Here is a 22,309-nt window from a genome sequence, read left to right on the forward strand (position 1 = left end):
ACAGTGAGGGCATGTTTCTCTCAGATTGAAACGCCACTTTGCGCTCACTGGGTCCAGCATTGATCTTGTTTGTGTTTTTGTACCAGTGGTTCAGAGGATCCGAAATGCAGCTCTATTGGATTTTTAGCCCCGAAGGGATGGTGCCTCTTAAGTCAAATGGCAAAATGTGGATTCCTCACCTTGAAAACATTCGGCCACTAAGAACAGTTGGAGCATATTGATGGCTTAAGCCTACAGCTATTGGACTACACAAACCATCTTAAAGATCCCATTTTAATCAGTATTTTAATCTTATGTTAGCTTGAAACAAGATCATTTTGCTTGTTTTGAGAAAATCCTTGGAACAAGTGAAATCATCTCACCCCATTGGCAGACTTTTTCTCCTTGTTTTTGGAGAATCCTTTCTGTCACTCACCTCTCCCCTCTGTCACTCACCTCTCCCCCTCTGTCACTCACCTCTCCCCTCTGTCACTCACCTCTCCCCCTCTGTCACTCACCTCTCCCCCTCTGTCACTCTCTCTCCCCCTCTGTCACTCACCTCTCCCCTCTGTCACTCACCTCTCCCCTCTGTCACTCACCTCTCCCCCTCTGTCACTCACCTCTCCCCTCTGTCACTCACCTCTCCCCTCTGTCACTCACCTCTCCCCCTCTGTCACTCACCTCTCCCCTCTGTCACTCACCTCTCCCCCTCCGTCACTCAACTCTCCCCTCTGTCACTCTCTCTCCCCTCTGTCACTCTCTCCCCCTCTGTCACTCACCTCTCCCCTCTGTCACTCACCTCTCCCCCTATGTCACTCACCTCTCCCCCTCTGTCACTCACCTCTCCCCTCTGTCACTCACCTCTCCCCTCTGTCACTCACCTCTCCCCCTCTGTCACTCACCTCTCCTTTCTGTCACTCACCTCTCCCCCTCTGTCACTCACCTCTCCCCCTCCGTCACTCACCTCTCCCCCTCTGTCACTCACCTCTCCCCTCTGTCACTCACCTCTCCCCTCTGTCACTCACCTCTCCCCTCCGTCACTCACCTCTCCCCTCTGTCACTCACCTCTCCCCCTCTGTCACTCACCTCTCCCCTCTGTCACTCACCTCTCCCCCTCTGTCACTCACCTCTCCCCTCTGTCACTCACCTCTCCCCTCTGTCACTCACCTCTCCCCTCCGTCACTCACCTCTCCCCTCTGTCACTCACCTCTCCCCTCTGTCACTCACCTCTCCCCCTCTGTCACTCACCTCTCCCCCTCTGTCACTCACCTCTCCCCCTCTGTCACTCACCTCTCCCCCTCTGTCACTCACCTCTCCCCTCTGTCACTCACCTCTCCCCTCTGTCACTCACCTCTCCTTTCTGTCACTCACCTCTCCCCTCTGTCACTCACCTCTCCCCCTCCGTCACTCACCTCTCCCCTCTGTCACTCACCTCTCCCCCTCTGTCACTCACCTCTCCCCCTCTGTCACTCACCTCTCCCCTCTGTCACTCACCTCTCCCCCTCTGTCACTCACCTCTCCCCTCTGTCACTCACCTCTCCCCCTCTGTCACTCTCTCCCCCTCTGTCACTCTCTCCCCCTCTGTCACTCACCTCTCCCCTCTGTCACTCACCTCTCCCCCTCCGTCACTCACCTCTCCCCCTCTGTCACTCACCTCTCCCCTCTGTCACTCACCTCTCCCCCTCCGTCACTCACCTCTCCCCCTCTGTCACTCACCTCTCCTTTCTGTCACTCACCTCTCCCCTCTGTCACTCACCTCTCCCCCTCTGTCACTCACCTCTCCCCCTCTGTCACTCACCTCTCCCCTCTGTCACTCACCTCTCCCCTCTGTCACTCACCTCTCCCCTCTGTCACTCACCTCTCCCCCTCTGTCACTCACCTCTCCCCCTCTGTCACTCACCTCTCCCCTCTGTCACTCACCTCTCCCCTCTGTCACTCACCTCTCCCCTCTGTCACTCACCTCTCCCCTCTGTCACTCACCTCTCCCCTCTGTCACTCACCTCTCCCCCTCCGTCACTCAACTCTCCCCTCTGTCACTCTCCTCTCCCCTCTGTCACTCAACTCTCCCCCTCCGTCACTCACCTCTCCCCTCTGTCACTCACCTCTCCCCTCTGTCACTCACCTCTCCCCCTCTGTCACTCACCTCTCCCCCTCTGTCACTCACCTCTCCCCTCTGTCACTCACCTCTCCCCCTCTGTCACTCACCTCTCCCCCTCTGTCACTCTCCTCTCCCCTCTGTCACTCACCTCTCCCCTCTGTCACTCTCTCCCCCTCTGTCACTCACCTCTCCCCTCTGTCACTCAACTCTCCCCTCTGTCACTCACCTCTCCCCTCTGTCACTCACCTCTCCCCCTCTGTCACTCACCTCTCCCCTCTGTCACTCTCTCCCCCTCTGTCACTCACCTCTCCCCCTCTGTCACTCACCTCTCCTTTCTGTCACTCACCTCTCCCCTCTGTCACTCACCTCTCCCCCTCTGTCACTCACCTCTCCCCTCTGTCACTCACCTCTCCCCTCTGTCACTCACCTCTCCCCCTCTGTCACTCACCTCTCCCCTCTGTCACTCACCTCTCCCCTCTGTCACTCACCTCTCCCCTCTGTCACTCACCTCTCCCCTCTGTCACTCACCTCTCCCCCTCTGTCACTCACCTCTCCCCCTCTGTCACTCACCTCTCCCCCTCTGTCACTCTCTCTCCCCCTCTGTCACTCACCTCTCCCCCTCTGTCACTCACCTCTCCCCTCTGTCACTCACCTCTCCCCCTCTGTCACTCACCTCTCCCCTCTGTAACTCTCTCTCCCCCTCTGTCACTCACCTCTCCTTTCTGTCACTCACCTCTCCCCCTCTGTCACTCACCTCTCCCCTCTGTCACTCACCTCTCCCCCTCTGTCACTCACCTCTCCCCCTCCGTCACTCACCTCTCCCCCTCTGTCACTCACCTCTCCCCTCTGTCACTCACCTCTCCCCCTCTGTCACTCACCTCTCCTTTCTGTCACTCACCTCTCCCCTCTGTCACTCACCTCTCCCCTCCGTCACTCAACTCTCCCCCTCTGTCACTCAACTCTCCCCTCTGTCACTCACCTCTCCCCCTCCGTCACTCAACTCTCCCCCTCTGTCACTCTCTCCCCCTCTGTCACTCACCTCTCCCCCTCTGTCACTCACCTCTCCCCTCTGTCACTCACCTCTCCCCCTCTGTCACTCACCTCTCCCCCTCTGTCACTCACCTCTCCCCTCTGTCACTCACCTCTCCCCCTCTGTCACTTACCTCTCCCCCTCTGTCACTCACCTCTCCCCCTCTGTCACTCACCTCTCCCCCTCTGTCACTCACCTCTCTCCCTCTGTAACTCTCCTCTCCCCCTCTGTCACTTACCTCTCCCCCTCTGTCACTCACCTCTCCCCCTCTGTCACTCACCTCTCCCCCTCTGTCACTCACCTCTCCCCTCTGTCACTCACCTCTCCCCCTCCGTCACTCTCCTCTCCCCCTCTGTCACTCTCCTCTCCCCCTCTGTCACTCTATCTCCCCCTCTGTCACTCACCTCTCCCCTCTGTCACTCACCTCTCCCCCTCTGTCACTCACCTCTCCCCCTCCGTCACTCTCCTCTCCCCCTCTGTCACTCTCCTCTCCCCCTCTGTCACTCTATCTCCCCCTCTGTCACTCACCTCTCCCCTCTGTCACTCACCTCTCCCCTCTGTCACTCACCTCTCCCCCTCCGTCACTCAACTCTCCCCCTCTGTCACTCTCTCTCCCCCCCTGTCACTCTCTCTCCCCCTCTGGCACTCTCTCTTTCCCTCTGCCACTCTCTCTCCCCCTCTGTCACTCTCTCTCTCCCTCTGTCACTCTATCTCCCCCTCTGTCACTCTATCTCCCCCTCTGTAACTCTCTCTCCCCCTCTGTCACTCTCTCTCTCTCTCCCTCTGTCACTCTATCTCCCCCTCTGTAACTCTCTCTCCCCCTCTGCCACTCTCTCTCCCCCTCTGTCACTCTCTCTCTCCCTCTGTCACTCTATCTCCCCCTCTGTAACTCTCTCTCCCCCTCTGTCACTCTATCTCCCCCTCTGTAACTCTCTCTCCCCCTCTGTCACTCTCTCTCTCCCTCTGTCACTCTCTCTCCCCCTCTGTCACTCTCTCTCTCCCTCTGTCACTCTATCTCCCCCTCTGTAACTCTCTCTCCCCCTCTGGCACTCTCTCTCCCCCTCTGTCACTCTCTCTCTCCCTCTGTCACTCTATCTCCCCCTCTGTAACTCTCTCTCCCCCTCTGGCACTCTCTCTCCCCCTCTGGCACTCTCTCTTTCCCTCAAATCTAACTTTGACCACAGAAGGCCGCTCCATTGACGCAGGCATCTCTATACAGACCGAAGTGGCCTGTGCCCCCATTACAGGTACCACCGACAGACCCACCAAGTAACGGGGGTGATGTCACCTCCATGGGAGACGATTTCAAGCCTTCCCGACCCCCTGCTTCCTTTGTGTTCTTACTGTGTTGGTGTGAATCCATGTGGAATTATGGCTGTGGATGGTCGTGGCTTTGACAGAAGTGTTGCTCTCTGAATTGTATCGTGTCGCGCAAAGCGTATTATTATTATTATAATTCATTTTTTCCCCTGCATTCTCAGTTGTTTGTATTTTTGGGCTGCTGTCGTGGTGAAGTGTTAATCCTTGATGTCGTTGCTTACAATACTAACACAACCAGAAACCAGTTCACTGTAGATCTTTTGTTTACTCCCCCCCCCCCCCCGCCCCGCCTCTCCTCTATCTGTTCTTTCCTTCTTACTACACCTCCTCTCTTCTTCTCCTAATCCCTTCCTCTCTGCTCCTACAGGGATGAATGGGAAGAGCATCCTGTCCGCCATGGGCCGACACACCCCGGAGCTCAGTGCGATGACCGCTGCGGGCTCGGGAGCCACCACCTCCCCCTGCTCCTCCCGCTCCTCCTCGCAGCGTTCCGGGACGGGAGCCCACACGCCCGGGGGCCCCCACCGCTCCCCCTGCACCCAGGCCAAACTGCCAGAGGGGAGCAGCAATGCCCTGTCCCCCAACCCTGGTCCTGCCAGGTCCCCAGCCTCCCCCCGCCTCTCCCCAGGTGAGGGTGGCTGCTGTGAGACTGGATATACCATACTATTACAAACCCAGAGCCAGAGCTAAAACCAGAACCAGAGCCACAGCTAGTGCTAGAGCTAGAGAGATTGATTGATTGATTGATTTTTATTTAGTACATACAATTTATACAAAAGTATAAAAACAAGGGGTACAAGGATAACATGTGAAAGTCTGTCGACTTGTTTCCAACATGGTCCCAAGAAGAATACAATCAATCACAAATAAAGGGTTAAGAAGATAAGATAGATAAAACAAGTAGATAATAGACAACACAATTTTCTGAAAGAGTCTCATTACATCATGTCATGTTCCTGTTCTTCAAGAGTGGTGGCCAAGCACCCATTGCAACCTATTGTTGCAGATGTCGCTTCACACCCCTCTTGAAGACAGCAATAGTGGGGGAGTTTTGGATGGCCCTGGGCAGAGAGTTCCACAGCCGGCAGGCTGTAGACAGAAAGCCATTCTGTGAATAGGAACCCTTTCTAGGCTCATAAACTGAGAGCTGCCCAGACCGTAACTGTCGTCCGTGGACCTGGCCACGAGAGAGAGCTAGAGCTAGAGAGAGAGCTATATAGAGAGCTAGAGAGAGTGCTAGAGCTATAGAGAGAGAGCTAGAGAGAGTGCTAGAGCTATAGAGAGAGAGCTAGAGCTATAGAATAGATATAAATACTTTATTTATCCCGAGGGAAATTCGGAATATAGAACGTAAAGATAGCTATATAGAGAGAGCTAGAGGGGGAGCTATAGCTAGAGCTACGTATATAGAGAGCTAGAGCTATAGAGAGAGAGAGAGAGAGAGATAGATTGAAAACTTTATTAACAGATTGCAGAATGGGTACAATACAGTACGGCTCAATACACACAATTGTGCCAGTGTAGCCGGTATGATCTTGTCTGCGTTGTGTTTAGTCGATTCGACCTCTGTTAAGGGATCGCCCTGAGTGGGAGTTGAACCCCGGACGCCCGCATCGCGGGCGGCATCACAGACCACTAAGCAAGAAGTGAATTCACTGCTTGCTTCCAGGTCTGGATGCCTCTGGGGAGTGAGTTTACTTGCAGTACCGCTTACCATCCATAGCCACGTCACTACTTGTACCCGTGACTGTGGATATACTGCGGTACCTCCGTTACACTCACCCCCCTAAACTCACTCCACCCAGGGCATCCGGGTCTAACGGCACCACATGTAGCCGGTATGATCTTGTCTGCGTTGTGTTTAGTCGATTCGACCCCTGTTAAGGGATCGCCCTGAGTGGGAGTTGAACCCCGGACGCCCGCATCGCGGGCGGCATCACAGACCACTAAGCAAGAAGTGAATTCACTGCTTGCTTCCGGGTCTGGATGCCTCTGGGGAGTGAGTTTACTTGCAGTACCGCTTACCATCCACAGCCACGTCACTACTTGTACCCGTGACTGTGGATATACTGCGGTACCTCCGTTACACCAGCCACGAGAAATCTCGTTATTTCATGCCATGCGTTGAGTGCCAATGACGAGAAATCTCGTTATTTAATCGCTATTGCTTTTATTAGCGATATCCATACAATTTTCATCAATATAGCCTCACGTTACCATTGGCACTGTCTATGAGCTCGAACAGGGAAAATACCGCCCCCTATCGTCTCCCAGATGGTATTTAAATTGTTTTTATTGTTTTTTTTAAGGTTCAACAACATTATATACATACATACATACATACATACATACATACATACATACATACATACATACATACATACATACAATACATGACTACATATAACCACACAATACCTAAAATAAATGAAAAATAAAGTAGACTAAAAGAGAAAAAAGAAAATAATAATAATAATAAAATAAAATTGCATCGTTCTTATACAGGTTGTCACTTGCCATACAGAAATTGCCTATCTAATAGATCACCGTATTATGCCTAAGCATCCTCAGCCGGGAATTTTTGATTAAAATAGTCTCAAGTTTTAGGTGTGCCATCACATCTTCGACCCAGCGTCAATGTGATGGAGGAATGGCTGACTTCCAATTAAGCAAGATAAGGCGTCTAGCCAACAAAGAGGAGAAGGCCACAGCATCTGATTGAGCGACAGATACCCTAATTTCGCCAGGGAGCACTCCAAAAACTGCAACCAAATGGTTAGGGCTGATCTCCCTGTCACAGATGAAGGAGAAGGTTTCAAAAACAGAAGGCCAGAATCGGGATAGTGATGACCAGAACATATGGCAGAGAGCGGCTGGAGCCTGATGGCACCTGGAGCAGGTCGGATCGACATCCGGGTAGATCTCGGCAAGTCTGCTCTTAGAGAGGTGTAGTCTATGGAATACCTTGAATTGTAGTAATTCATGTCTGATGCAGACAGATGATGAATGTATTCTTTTAATTGCCAATTGCCAAGAATCGTCAAGGATTTCAAGTCCCATATCCTTACCCCATGACTCCCTGATACGGTCCCGGATGGTAATGCACCCATTGTATTGGACTCAATGAAAATGGATGAGAAAAGAAAACTCCGGAATCCACATTTTACTTCTCAGGCATGTAACTCGAGCCGATCGGATTCATTTGGGGACCCTCAGAACAGCGTGAAATATGTGTTTCAAGTACTTAATGTTGGATCAATAAACGCAATCGATATTTGGAATGGCGATCAGGAATTGGAATAATCTTTTTGCAGAACATCTGATGTGAGGTAAGGAATCTATGTTACCAGTCTTGGGGTAATCAGATGTATTTTTCACATATCTCAACGTGTCTGTGTGTGTGTGCGTGTATGACGTTAGCACTGACCAGGAAATAGATAATCGATTTTTCAGCCCGCTTCTCTAGCGTGCTGCGTGCATAAGTACACATATACTATCGATAATCTAGCGTTTATTTGAAAACTATTCATAAATAAGCCGAAAAATGACAACGTGTTTTGTGTATTCCACTAAAGAGCTATTATCACAGAATCTTACATTTTTCTGGACATTTTCAAAAACGTCCGTTTTTCAAAACGGTATAAAACGGAAATGTACTGATGAAAAAACAATCCGTTTCATACATGTTGACTGCAAGCAATTCATTGATAAGCGACTGGTGTATTAGACACATAGCCATAATATAGAATATAGAAATAGCTCCGCGAAAATCATGAAATATCGGAAAATCAGTCTCAAATGGCTGGCATTCAAGCGATAAATCGTGCGCCCCCTGCTGGCACTCAAAGTGTTAAGGGGATGCAGACCAGAGAAAGACTTTCGTCTTGTTTACATCTAATTTCAATTCATCATATAGATGAGAGAGAGAGAGCTAGAGCTCTATAGAGAGCTCTAGAGAGAGAGCTAGAGCTCTAGAGAGAGCCAGACACTGACAGTAACTCAACCTCTAAGTATTAAACACCATTATACCTCTTTTCACTGCAGACGCTTAGCTGCTGATTCCATTTTCATAAGTCAGTGAAAGAAATCGAACACATCAAAAGCTTGAGGAGCAGTGCACTGAAGTGTGTCTGCTGTATTACTATACCTGGTAGTATTATCCTCCCTGCTGTTAATCCATTTAGACTCTGACCTGATTGGTCGGCTCTGTCACATGACAGCCTGCAATCATGTCACAGTGTTTTGGTCAACAGTGTGTCATCACTCACTTACTAACCCACTTAATTAGCATATCGCTACAGCCCTGTCTTCACTCCCCTCGGTGTCGCAGGCTTGGAAACCTCTTTGTCAAATATATCCGTTCTTCCAAACTCGTCTCGCCACCGCGCACCGTAGAGATTTAAGGGGGCAGCGACAGGTGGGTACACAGGGGACACGGGGTGATGATGAGTGGGATGATACAGTACCTCCATGTTGTCTCTGCCCCCAGAGAGGAACCGGCAGCGGAGGAGCCCGTCGCCACAGAAGAAGAGCTCGGCGCTGCCGTCGTCTCCCCAGGTGGTGTTCCTGAAGGACATCGTCTGCTACCTGTCCCTGCTGGAGCGGGGCACGCCGGAGGACAAGCTGGAGTGTGAGAGACGAGGAGCGGGGACACACATACACACCATACTGTACACACACACACATACATACACACAGATATACACAAACATACACACATATACACATACACACGCACATACACACACACATACATACACACACATATACATACACACATATACACACATACATACATACATACATACATACATACATACATACATACATACATACATACATACATACATACATACATACATACATACATACATACATACATACATACACACAGATATACACATACACACACATACATACATATACATATACGGGTGGCTACGTGGCGTAGTGGGCAAGGCGCTCGCCACGAATGACGGAGACGCTGGGCTTGCCTGTTCGAGCCCAGCGCTCCACATTGCTTTCAGTTTAGCTCGTCGTTCATACTAATACACATTGGCCGTATTAGGGGGTGGGAAACTGATGGGTGGGGATCAGGCGTTGTGGACAGCGACTCCTACAGGTCGGTTGGTGCGCCTGCGCAGTAGAATCAGGAAGTGTCGGGGGCAGCGTGAGCCTCCCACGCGTTACTCCTCGCCACTGAGAGATCGAGCTGCGCAGGTGAAAAGATGCAACTGCTGTTACCTCAAGTACCGGAGGGGACTTGTGCTATGTATGACTTAGTCCACATTGCAGCCGGCTTGTGGGAGGCAAGAAACAGCGTTCGTGACAGGGGAGGGTTGAATTGGATGATACGAAATTGGGATGGGAGAAAATATAGAAAATGGGAGAAAAAGTGGATAAAAAAAAAACACATATACATACGCACACATACATATACACATACACACATACATATACACACACACTCACTCATCTACTTCTATTACTATACTTGTGAGCAACTTCCTTTGACTGTATTGATTCCCCTCCCAGCTCTCGGCAGTACATAACCCTTACCCTCACTGTGACCTGACTCTAATTCTAACCCTATCCTTGATCCTAACCCATAACCCTAAAAATTAGGATCTGTAGAAAATGTCCACCTATGACCTCCCACTCAGCAGCGGAGTTATAAATAAAAAATAATGAGATACATTTATTATAGGCTAATTAGGCTGCAACCCTCCCTCCCTCCCTTCCTCTCTCTCCCTCTGACCTGTCTCCCCAGGGTCCTAGCTCCCTCAGTTACACACGGCCTCATTAGCAAACCACAGAGGGAGAAGATATTGACATCCCTAAGCCCTCATGTGCCCAATTGAGTTCTTTAGCGTCTCCGGCTATATCACACTGACGAGGCTAATCTCCGCTAACGGCCCCTGTCGCCGGCACAGAGGTGGCACGCGCCGCTACTCTGGCCCGGGGCTCCCTGGAGAGAGTCCAGGAAGAAAATGTCAACACGGCCAATCGCAGACAGGGACTCATTATCACATTCTGCTGAGTCATCATCGGCTCTCTGTCTCTCTCTCTCTCCCTCTCTCTCTCTCTCTTCTCATTTCCCTCTAGTCATGTTCCGGCTGTACGACACAGACGGCAATGGGGTTCTTGACAGCTCGGTGAGCGACCTCTCCGTCTCTGTGGTTCTCTCTCTCTCTGGTTTTCTCTCTCTCTGCTCCACCCCTCTCTCTCTCCATCTCTCCATCTCGCTCTGCCCCCCTCTCTCTCTGCCCCCCTCTCTCTGCCCCCTCTCTCTGTGGTTTTCTCCCTCTCTCTCTCACCCTCTCTCTCTGTCCCCCTCTCTGTGGTTTTCTCCCTCTCTCTTCCCCCCCTCTCTCTGTGGTTTTCTCTCCCTCTCTCTGCCCCCCCCCCCTCTCTGTGGTTTTCTCCCTCTCTCTTCCCCCCTCTCTCTGTGGTTTTCTCTCCCTCTCTCTGCCCCCCCTCTCTCTGCCCCCCTCTCTCTGTGGTTTTCTCTCCCTCTCTCTGCCCCCCCCCTCTCTCTGCCCCCCTCTCTCTGCCCCCCTCTCTCTGTGGTTTTCTCCCTCTCTCTCTCACCCTCTCTCTCTCTCTCTCTCTCTCTCTCTCTCTCTCTCTCTCTCTCTCTCTCTCTCTCTCTCTCTCTCTCTCTCTCTCTCTCTCTCTCTCTCTCTCACACACACACACACACACACAGTCTCTCTCTTAGCTACGCGTCCACAGCAGCTCCAGGAATAGCAATTGAGGCAGTCAGTCACAACACTTGTGTTTAGATGAGATCACTGTTTGTAGAAGCTGCTCCTGTTGAGTTTCATTATGTGGACGGGACAGCTTTCATAAACAGGGGGCGTCACATTCTAACACAGTTTACTCTAAACTGTGCTGTGTCTTGTAGGCTAGTATATCTAGGCAGGCAGTTGAATTTACAGTTTCCTAATCTACACTTTTTCCTTCAGTAAACATTTAAAGGTTCAACCAGAAAGACTCTATATTCACGTACATTATTAAAGGTCCCCTCCACTCAGCAACTTTTTTTTTAAACACTTAACTCCTCTTGGAGGCATGATTTAAACTATACAGATTATTATTAACTCCTCTTGGAGGCATGACTTAAACTATACAGATTGTTATTTGTGCATCACCAGAGCTCCTTTTAAACATTTTCTATGGAAGGGGGGGTGCTCTGTACTTCCTTGAAATCTGAGCCGGCTGTGTGACGCAAATTATCCTGGGAACCTACGTTTATTATAGTAGGTTGATCTTATAACATCTAGTGAACCAAATTCTTGGCAAATCATTAGGTGGAAAAGGAGGCTGGCATGGTGGAATGATGTCAGGGGGGCAGGGCTTCATAGATCCTTGAATTCTCAATGAGGGCAAAGGTGTAGGGAGGCTGTTAAGACATTTGCAGTAGTTTATTGAAAATCTTTGGTGGAAAAACCATATCAATATCGATTAAAATATTTAATCTGATTATTCGCATGATTGTCCATAGTTAACTTGCGATTAATCGCAAATTAATCGCATTTTCTTTTTAAATTGATCTTTTTCAAGTTCTAAGTTTTAAAGGGGAGATGAAGCATAGCGATATAAACATAGTCATAGCATCAAATTAGTATTTAGATAAGCCACAGAAAAAATCACGTTATAAAATAAGCAGTTTCTAAGAAAAAACGATTTGTTATGTCCTTTTTTGAAGCATTTATCAACATGGGCGCCGCCATTTTGTTTGGTGACGTCATGGTGTTTGTTTGGTCTGGCTCCTGCTGGGTAGCTGCCTAGTAAACATGGAGTGTCAGTAAATGCAACGTTGCCTACCAAACAACGGGACCGCTGTGGTTCTTTTTGTATTGCTCCTGGCTGTTCAAACAAATTTTACCGTGTGAAAGAGAGGAAAGTTGGTTCATTTCCACAAACTACCAGTAAAAAAAAAACAGTTGTTCAACCACCGTCGCGGGGCATTTAGCTACCTGGCTACCTAGCTCCAGTTCAACCACCGTCGCAGGGCATTTAGCTACCTGGCTACCTAGCTCCAGTTCAACCACCGTCGCGGGGCATTTAGCTACCTGGCTACCTAGCTCCAGTTCAACCACCGTCGCGGGGCATTTAGCTACCTGGCTACCTAGCTCCAGTTCAGCTAACTAGCTACATGCAGCATTTAGCGAGCTGGGTTAGCCTGCTAGTTGGCTTTGAATCCCGGCTGCGGCTAGGTAGCCAGGTAGCTAAATGCCCCGCGACGGTGGTTGAACTGGAGCTAGGTAACCAGGTAGCTAAATGCCCCGCGACGGTGGTTGAACTGGAGCTAGGTAGCCAGGTAGCTAAATGCCCCGCGACGGTGGTTGAACTGGAGCTAGGTAGCCAGGTAGCTAAATGCCCCGCGACGGTGGTTGAACAACACTGTTTTTTTCACTGGTAGTTTGTGGAAATGAACCAACTTTCCTCTCTTTCACACAGTAAAATTTGTTTGAACAGCCAGGAGCAATACAAAAAGAACCACAGCGGTCCCGTTGTTTGGTAGGCAACGTTGCATTTACTGACACTCCATGTTTACTAGGCAGCTACCCAGCAGGAGCCAGACCAAACCAACAACGTGACGTCAGCAACAAAATGGCGGCGCCCATGGGGAAAACAGCGAAATTATATTTGGTTTTTCAGACAAATAAGCAGGATTTCACATTTGATTATAGGACCCTGTTTTACACAAGGTACGTACAACAAACAAATTAGGATCACATTGTTCAATGCTTCATCTCCCCTTTAATTCTCTTATCAATATGAGAGTCAACAAATGCTTGCTTTATGCAGCCATTTAACACAAAAGGATGACCCTCATGCATTGCAAATTTGCATCAAATTCAAAACAGAGCGATAATAATTAAAGAAAATTATAATTTAAAACAATGAATAGAGTGTGCATGAAATAATAGGGGAAAGAAAACGTTAGGAACTTGTTACATTCACCCACACAAGGGCTGAGTACTCACACTCCCCCCTCTCTCTCTCACACACACACACACACACACACACACTCTCCCAGCTCTTTCTCTCTTGCCCCTTCCTCATCTCTCACACACACACACACACACACACACACACACACACACACACACACACACACACACACACACACACACACACACACACACACACACACACACACACACACACACACACACACACACACACACACACACACTTTGAGTCAGAAACAAACATAATATCAATGAGAGTATCAATAATACACCGGAGTGAAGTCTAGTAAAAAAAAAGAAATACAATTTTTTATTAAAAAAAAAAGATTTATAAAGTTAATCGTGAGTTAAAAAAAATTGTGGTGTTAACACATTCGGGGCCATTCGGATCCGTCTAATCTCACTCTATACGGCCAGCTTATCATTGTGCGTGAGGCTGTTTCTAGAGCTAAATCTATACTTTATATTATTGCTATCTGTCCATTGTCATTGTCAATTGACACTATAAACTGTCCCTTCAATATGCCTTAAATAAATATTTTTTTCATCAATACGTTCCCATTTTATAGCCTCGTGAATATGAACGTTATAGCAGAATGTTCTGGGGTATTTCCTGGAAGGCGAGTTACAAGGCGCTAAGCTAATAACGTTAAATTGAATGGCGTTTCGGCTATAGACGAGCTAGAGCTAAAACTCAAAATGCATATTATCGGTATCACGGTCCACCATGAATGCATGAAAGGGGGGGGGGGGGGGGACGTAATTTCTGATTATTGATTACCAATAACGGCATTAGCCTCAGTAGCCTCATTCGCTGACCTGGTGGATGGCTATCAAAGCAAGGCCCGACCAGGCTGAAATTGACGTCAAATCGTTCTTATCTGTGGCCGGTTGGACTGCAAAAAGGATTGACCAGTTATCGATCGCCATCTGGTAGATCCATATGTCCATTGGCTGATGCTATATTCCTTTACTGCATACTGAATTCAGCGTCCCAAAAACTATTCCAGGCGATCGGCTACACGCATAGCTTTAGGCTAACAAAAAAGTCCATTCATGATATAAAAAATAAAAAAAACACCGGTCTGTAACAGGGAACACTGCATTATCGAGACAGCGCCCCTACGAGGATCTGGCCGGTAATGCACTTTTCCGAATTCCAAGAGTAGGGTAAATCTGCAGTGCCGCTCGGTGACATTGAGTAGGATATTACAATGGAATAAAAGCCAAAACAACCTTACCACGTGTATATATACGTGGTTGGCCCTCAAGCGTTGGATCCGAAACACGTGTATATACGTGGTTGGCCCCGAATGTGTTAATAGAATCGGGCGTTAACGCCTTAATACCGCATTAACTTTGACAGCCAAAACATTTGTAAAGTGTTAAACACATGTGTGGAGGGGATCTTTAAATAGTTTGATTTGTGCAGTAGAAGGAAATATACTATCTGAAACTTTCTTACCCCACTATAAATTCATATTTTACAAAGATAAAACCAACATAAATAAACCAATTAGAGCCCCAAAAAACAGCAAATACAGTTTAAAACCCATATTTATCTGTTGACTAGTGGCCTTGTATCATGAGCTCAGTTAATCAAGAACATAATGAAAACAGGTGTTCTTTTTTTGGTGGTGGGGCTGGGCTGTTTGTTCACATTTGGATCACTGGACGGGCCTTTAATGAGATCAAAGCAATGTTCTTACACAAGTCTTCCGATGTGAATGAATCGGGTGTGATTTAGTAGCGGAGAGAGCAAATGGACAGATGGTCCATCCTGATCTTGTCCTGATGCTGGATCTCTTCCTGTCTGTGTAGGAGCTGGATCGCATCATCAACCAGATGGTCCATGTGGCAGAGTACCTGGAGTGGGACTCCACTGAACTACGGCCGGTGAGCATCTACTGGTACACTGTTTGAACTGTGGAGGACAAACAACAACTAACTAACAATTGGAATTCATATTTTGTATGTTATACAAAATATGCTGTTATACGGTTTCCTTGAATCTGTGCAACGTGTTTACGTTTCTTTTCCTCCTGTGTCGCCATGTTGGTTGGCGTAGCAACACACCAAATGTGTCTGCTTGGCTTACCCCACATCCAAGAGTAAAGTAGCTTGCCAACTGTGCAGTACATTAGGTAGGTAGTGTTCCTGGCTCCAGAAAGGACAGCTAATTGATTCACTGAAGCCAATTGATTGCTTGTGTCCTCGTTATGACTTTCTCAGGTAAGAATCCTGGCCAACAGTATGTCATGCTTCCCCAGCACATACATAACTGACTGATAGATCCATACCAACAACACTAGAAGAATTAGATTAGATCATTCTAGATAATTTAGATAATAAGTACAGTACAACGAAAATAAGTTTGGCATCCAACTTATAAGATAAGATAAGATATTCCGATATTGATCCCCTTGGGGGAAATTCAGGCATCATAGCAGCATGGGGGAGGGGGGAGGGGAGGTACAGGTAGTAGAAGACATACAGGTCACAGAATTAAAGGAACGTGGAGAAGTAAAAATAGAATAAAAAGGCAGTGTAAACAATATACAATATAGCTCAACTCAACGTTATGCAAATGTCACAGTAAAGTGCAATAGTAATATACAATGTACAGGTGATTAAACTGAGAATAAGATACATAAATGGTGAATTTATATAGCGCTTTTATCCAAAGCACTTTACAATTTGTTCCTCACATTTTACCCATTCACTCACACATTCATACACCGACGGTGGAGGCGACCATGCAAGGTGCCAACCTGCTCATCGGAAGCAATTAGGGGTTAAGTGTCTGACTCAAGGACACTTCCACATGCTGCCCGGGAGGAGCAGGAATCGAATCAAGAACCTCCGGATTACCAGACAACTGTTCTACCTCCTGAGCCACTGTCGCCCCCCTATGTACTATAAATGAGTACTACTGAGTAGTAGAGAGCTAATCAGATGCATGTACAGAGTTATAGTATTAATATGTACAGTGATACAGGTATTAAGACACTATGGTAGTCAGTTATACTGGCCAGCAGCATAACTAGTAAGAGTAGGTAAGGGATATATTGTAGTGATTGTAATGGTACATAATTCACCCACGGAACTAATGTTTGTTCCGCCCGAACATTCTGGAACGTTTGTGATGATGTCATAGCCGATTTTTTTTATTTTTTAATCTTTTTCCCCCTCCATTTTCCTCCGATTTTTCTCCAATCCCAATGTTAGTCGTTATGCCAATTCCCAATCCCCTTCCTGGTCGCTGCGCACTTACCCCCCACAGTCGGTCTGGGAGAGTGGAGGCTATCACGTGCTTCCTCCGACACACGTCCAGCCAATCAACCGCTTCTTTTCACCTGGCAGCGCGGATTCTCATTGAGAGGGCGTAGCGTGTGGAAGGATCACACTATCCCACTCAAGTCCTATCCGCACTTAGCAGGCGCCCCGACCGAACTGTAGGAGTCGCTGTTTACAACGACCCGGACCCACCCCGCCAGCTTCTCCCACCCTCTAATACTGCCAATTGTATTAGTGTGAACGGCCAGCCAAGCTGGTGACAACCCCGGAGCTGTGAGCTGGATTCGAACAGGCGAATCTAGCCGCTCCGGGGTTTGGTGACGAACGCAATCTCCGTTACGCCACCTGACCGCCCCCCATAGCCGAACATTCTGATTTAGGCGGTGGCACTTTCTGCCACCGGTATTCTTTCTAGCTTTCCAGTAACCTACTGTATCGTGTAGTTGTGCTGATGAATATTAAAGGAGTTACATTCAGCTTTGTAACTCCGCCTCCGTCCCGTCTCTCAGCACCACAATGTACAGATATAGATATAGTATCTACATGTATGTAAAAATAATTATATGCAGGTATGTAGACAGATGTGGATATATATATATATGGTAAGAATAAAGTGTAGGTATATAGAAGGATTGTATGCAGGTACATTAAAATGGATATATATATATGTGGTAAATACAAATATATAAATGTGTATACAGCACTATTGTACATCATACAGTTATATTGGTATGCAATCAGTCAAATGCAATCAGTGGAGTTCAGACCTCGACCTAATCTTAACCATCTCCCCACTTTGCCGTCACTTTTCTCTTGCAACATTTTACCGCGCCATGCTGGTTGACGGAAATGAGAGTTGCCTATATTGCCAGTCTCCCTCGGGAGATGCACTCGTTTAAAAATGTCAAGGTCTGGCCTGATGGTGGCGCCAGAGGATGGGTCATGGCATCACCAAATCAATAGGTGTCTTCCGTTTTTAATGTTAACAAGAGCTAATTTCATGGCAATCCGGTCATTAAGGTTTGAGATATCTTGTTCACAGACAGATGGGATGAAATAACCTCCTTGGTTACCTTGGAGGTAACTAGGCAAAACCCATTTTCTATATGAGACCTTTGGAAGTTGAGTCAGTTGAGTTGGTAAAAAGGGTGACGGCAACTTGAATTTTGGGGGAAAGGTGTCCTGCCCTGCCTCCCAGCGATGCAGTCGTGCACACACGCGGTTACACGCCGTTGTAGTAGATCACTGAGGCAGAAGTGCGCGCGGATGTGCACTCGCGCACACAAAAATGTGTTCACAATTGTCACTGGACTCGTCGCGCCGTGCAGCAAGTACCCGGCCGGCACTTATCACCTAGACTTTGCATAATAATAGGATACCGATAGCATAACAACGAGAAGAGCCAAACCAAAATACAAGCCCTGTACCAATTGGTGGGGGGTTGCTTGATCTGTGGTCCCGACTGGAAGGATGAGAAATTAAGTTGTGCTTCAGTCTCTGAAGGAAACTGTCCTTCTGTAAACTAACTCTAAGTTACATTGTTAACCTAGTTTGTATTTACTTTTCTAGTTTAAGTTAATTCAATTAAAGAAATTGTAACTATTACATTTAAAACATTTATGCATAATAATCATCTGTTCTGTGCGCAACCGAGGGAACAACATGTGTGCGCGGGAGCGCGCGTGCATGTGGCGTTTGGGCAGTTCCCATATTACGACTGCACCACTTCTGCCTCCCATACTACTGTAGTAATATTGACCATATTTTATTACTGTTTGTCCATTACTATAGATCCTGAAGGAGATGATGGAGGAGATAGACTACGACGGAGACGGGACAGTCACCCTGGAGGAGTGGATTAGAGGAGGCCTCACCACCATCCCTTTACTGGTCCTGCTGGGCATGGAGACGGTGTGTGTGTGTGTGTGTGTGTGTGTGTGTGTGTGTGTGTGTGTGTGTGTGTGTGTGTGTGTGTGTGTGAGATTTATTATTTACAAAAATCACTATACAAATCACTAAGAATATATTAGTGGACAGGAGGGACACTGATTTGTTGTACTGTAGGATAGCAGCAATAGATAGAGGCCATATTTTTTGCAGTGTAAAGTAGGTGTTCTATTTTGTCTCAACAAAACTAATTATTCTTGGTATTGTCATGACCTGTTTTAATAATAAATTTTATTTGGAGGCGCCTTTCAAAACACCCAAGGTCACCTTACAGGGCATAAAAACAAGACAGTCAAAATTACAAACAATGGTCATGGCAAAAGTGGCAGTGGAGTTAAAAACAAAACAAACAGTGTATAGGGGAGAGTGGGGTAAGAAGTGCCCATTTTGACTTAAATTGCCTTTAAAGCAAGGGGATTACAGTAATGCCCCCAACTAAAATATGTACACATAGTTTAGGATGTTGTGCATCCCTGCGGACAATCACTTTGGATCGTAAATAAACTGTTTCAGAAATATAGCTTTAGAAAGAAAAAAAGTGGTTTTGTGGCACAACTTGCCCCCGGTGCGGGGTTTGATTGATTGATTGATTGAAAACTTTATTAACAGATTTCAGAATGGGTACAATACAGTACAGCTCAATACACACAATTGTTAACCCTTTCTCTGCCACGCTTATATCCATCCTTGTAGCCAGTCTGCCAGCTCTATTTGTCTATGGAGATGTTCACCTACTTTGCAGGGCTATAACTTTTTAAATTGTATTGCTAAATTGACATTACTATGGCCCATTCAACATCGATTAGCTATCGTTCAGGGTGTAGGAACGTTTTACTTTTTCATTCAAACATTCATACAAAAATACGGTCTAGAGAATAAATATGTTTTTATCGTTTTCTGCAGTATTTCATAGAACGTGAGTTATAGCCATTTATGATAATAGAAGAGGGTGGCTGCGTCCTAAACGTCATGACTCATCATCTGCTGGTGACCGGAGGGGGGGGGGGGGGGGGGGGGGGGGGGTCGTTTATAATGCAATGGCCGACGTTAAATGAATCATGTAGTATGGGTGATATATAGATCATAGCAGTTGTATGGATAATAATAATCAAAAACGCTGAAACTCACCGCAGCTTCCTCGTAGCCAGCGATGGGGGATGATACTGGAGCAAAAAGATCGCTATTATGAGATGTTGATCTATGCGATCCATTTCCAGGTTGTATAATACTATATACGTCCAAATAATGTTGTTTATCGAGTTATGGCAACGGATCGATTATCCAGTGTGTCCAGATGGAGTCCCGCGAGCGATAGCGAGTGGCGGACGGAATAAGGGGGACACCAAGCACTTCCGGCCCCACTTCCGGTTTGGCAACTTGCCGATCGGCCACCAGGTGGCGGTATTGAAGCGCTGGAGAGTTGAGCGGAGTCCTACAGCACCAGTCAATGATCCGTGGGTGAAATATGAATACCATGACAGAAATTTGAAATATTGATCTCAAAGACGCTCTAAAACGTCATTGCCAGATTACGCATGGCGAGGAATGACGTCTTAACACGTCATTGGCGATTAAAGGGTTAAGGGGATGCAGACCAGAGAAAGACTTTTGTCTTGTTTACATCAGGGTCCCCCATTTTCAATTCATCAGGACATAATCGACATACATGACATACAGATAGACAGTACTGCTACATCTATACATTTATGACATACCAGATTTGCAAATACAGTACTGTTTGTGATACAAAAAGAGTCCAGAAAAGAGTATATTTGACGTAAAAACTGTACATTGGGGGAGGTTGGGTAGGTGGGGTAGGGGGGGGGGCTGTACATTGGAGGTGGTTCGTGGGTGGGGGGGGGTTGGGTAGGAGGGGTGGGTGGGGAACACTGTACAACTGTACAAGCAAAACTGTACATTGGAATATTGACAACCATACTTGGTCATTTACTGTACATTAGAGGGGGTTGGGTTAGGACATTTACATGGGCCAGTTTCGAATTGCAGTCTCCCGTAGGTGTTCTTTGAGAGTGGTTTTGAAAGGGGCGGCTAGGTGGTGCAAGAGGTGCAACAGGGTGCAAATATGCAAGGCGCTCACCTCCAATGCTGGAGACGCTGGGTTCGAGCCCAGCTCTCCACATTGTTTTCAGTTTGGCTGGTCGTTCGTACTAATACATTTGGCAGTATTAGGGGGTGGGAAACTGATGGGTGGGGATCGGACGTTGTGGACAGCGACTCCTACAGGTCGGTTGGTGCGCCTGCGCAGTAGAATCAGGAAGCGACGGGGGCGGCGTCCCTCCAAAGCGCAGACCCCTGACGCTGAAAGATCGCGCTGTGCAGGTGAAAAGATGCGACGGCTGCTACCTCGAGTACCGGAGGGGACTCGTGCAATGTATGGCTTACACGTCCACATTACAGTCGGCTTGTGGGAGGCATGAAACAGCGTTCGAGATAGGGGAGGGTTGAATTGGACGATACAAAATTGTGATGGGAGAAAAATAGAAAATGGGAGAAAAAGTGGATAAAAAAAATAGAGTGGTTTTGAAAGTGGGTAGTGATTCACATTCCTTTACAGCTTTGGGTAGGGCGTTCCACATTGATGTGGCATAATTGCTAAACGTGTTTAGTCCCTTGTTTGAGCCGAATCTGGGTTTAACATGATTTGTGGAGCTCCCTCTGGTGTTGTGATCGTGGTATTCACTGACCTTTGGGAAGTGTAGTGGGTACCTTGGTCGTGTAGTGTATCTTGTAGACCAGGCCCATTGCAAGTTGCTGTACTCTGTCGTCTACTCTAAGCCATCCTAGGTTGTCCAGGGTAAGTTCTGACATTAGTGAGAATACACTGGGGTAAATTGTGCCATTGATCATTTTAAGTAAAACAGATAATTTTAATCTCAAAAGCGGTAAAAGCATCCTGCAGATCTTCATCTCCTTTCCAACCTGACGTATAGTCTTCCCCTGTTGCACCTCTTTCACTGCTCTTTCCAACATCTCAAGAGGAGTTGAAACCCTGTCTGTCTTCCATTTGTATATCTGCGTGGCATGATGGATTTTGGTCTAAAATTAAGAATATCAATCGTTTTAGTGATCAAATGTAAAAATACAATGTACAAAAACAATAAAATACAATAAAGTAATATATATAGTTAATAATTATAAGTTGGGGCAACTTAACAAACAGAACACCTGGCACAACTTAACCCAGGCCCTTTGGCACAAATCACCCCAAGCCTACCATTTAGGAAAAAAATGCATCCCCCAGCTGTTTTGAGCTAGCATCATGCTAACTGTATAGACTCATGGTGTAGCTTACTAAAGCACTAAAACATGTGTGAACTGTTTTCAAAGTTGTCTATAATTGTTCAAACACAGCAATAAAAAAACCTTGATCATACAAATCTTACTTTGGAGGGCAAAACCATGTATTTTTTTAACTTAAATGTGCTTAAATGTGTCTCCCTTCTTTGCAGGCTGGGTGAAATGGATGCCTCGTCAAAAATATGTTGTCACATGACCAACTTCTTCTATGGTTTTCTAGATAACACGGGTGACATTACTTGCCCCTTGGCACAAATTACCCCACTCTCCCCTAAGTATGAAATATAAAACAGTGGCACACCGGGTACAGTTATAATGAGTATGCCCAGTGTGCTA

At 47.2% G+C, this 22,309-nt stretch overlaps 1 protein-coding gene across 1 annotated transcript in view; it reads left to right on the forward strand.

Moving 5' to 3' along the window:
• Positions 1-22,309, forward strand: part of dgkg (diacylglycerol kinase, gamma) — a gene marked incomplete at its 5' end in the record, with an annotated part of 295,637 nt that overhangs the window by 30,561 nt on the left and 242,767 nt on the right. The window contains 6 exons of the mRNA XM_084311455.1: positions 4,292-4,354; positions 4,795-5,055; positions 8,917-9,057; positions 10,533-10,582; positions 15,233-15,307; positions 18,500-18,619. Coding sequence (XP_084167581.1) covers positions 4,292-4,354; positions 4,795-5,055; positions 8,917-9,057; positions 10,533-10,582; positions 15,233-15,307; positions 18,500-18,619 — 710 coding nt within the window. The remainder of the gene's footprint in view (positions 1-4,291; positions 4,355-4,794; positions 5,056-8,916; positions 9,058-10,532; positions 10,583-15,232; positions 15,308-18,499; positions 18,620-22,309) is intronic.

The sequence above is a fragment of the Notolepis coatsorum genome (genome assembly GCF_963971535.1).
Source record: "Notolepis coatsorum genome assembly, chromosome: 3".
Classification (NCBI taxonomy): domain Eukaryota; kingdom Metazoa; phylum Chordata; class Actinopteri; order Aulopiformes; family Paralepididae; genus Notolepis; species Notolepis coatsorum.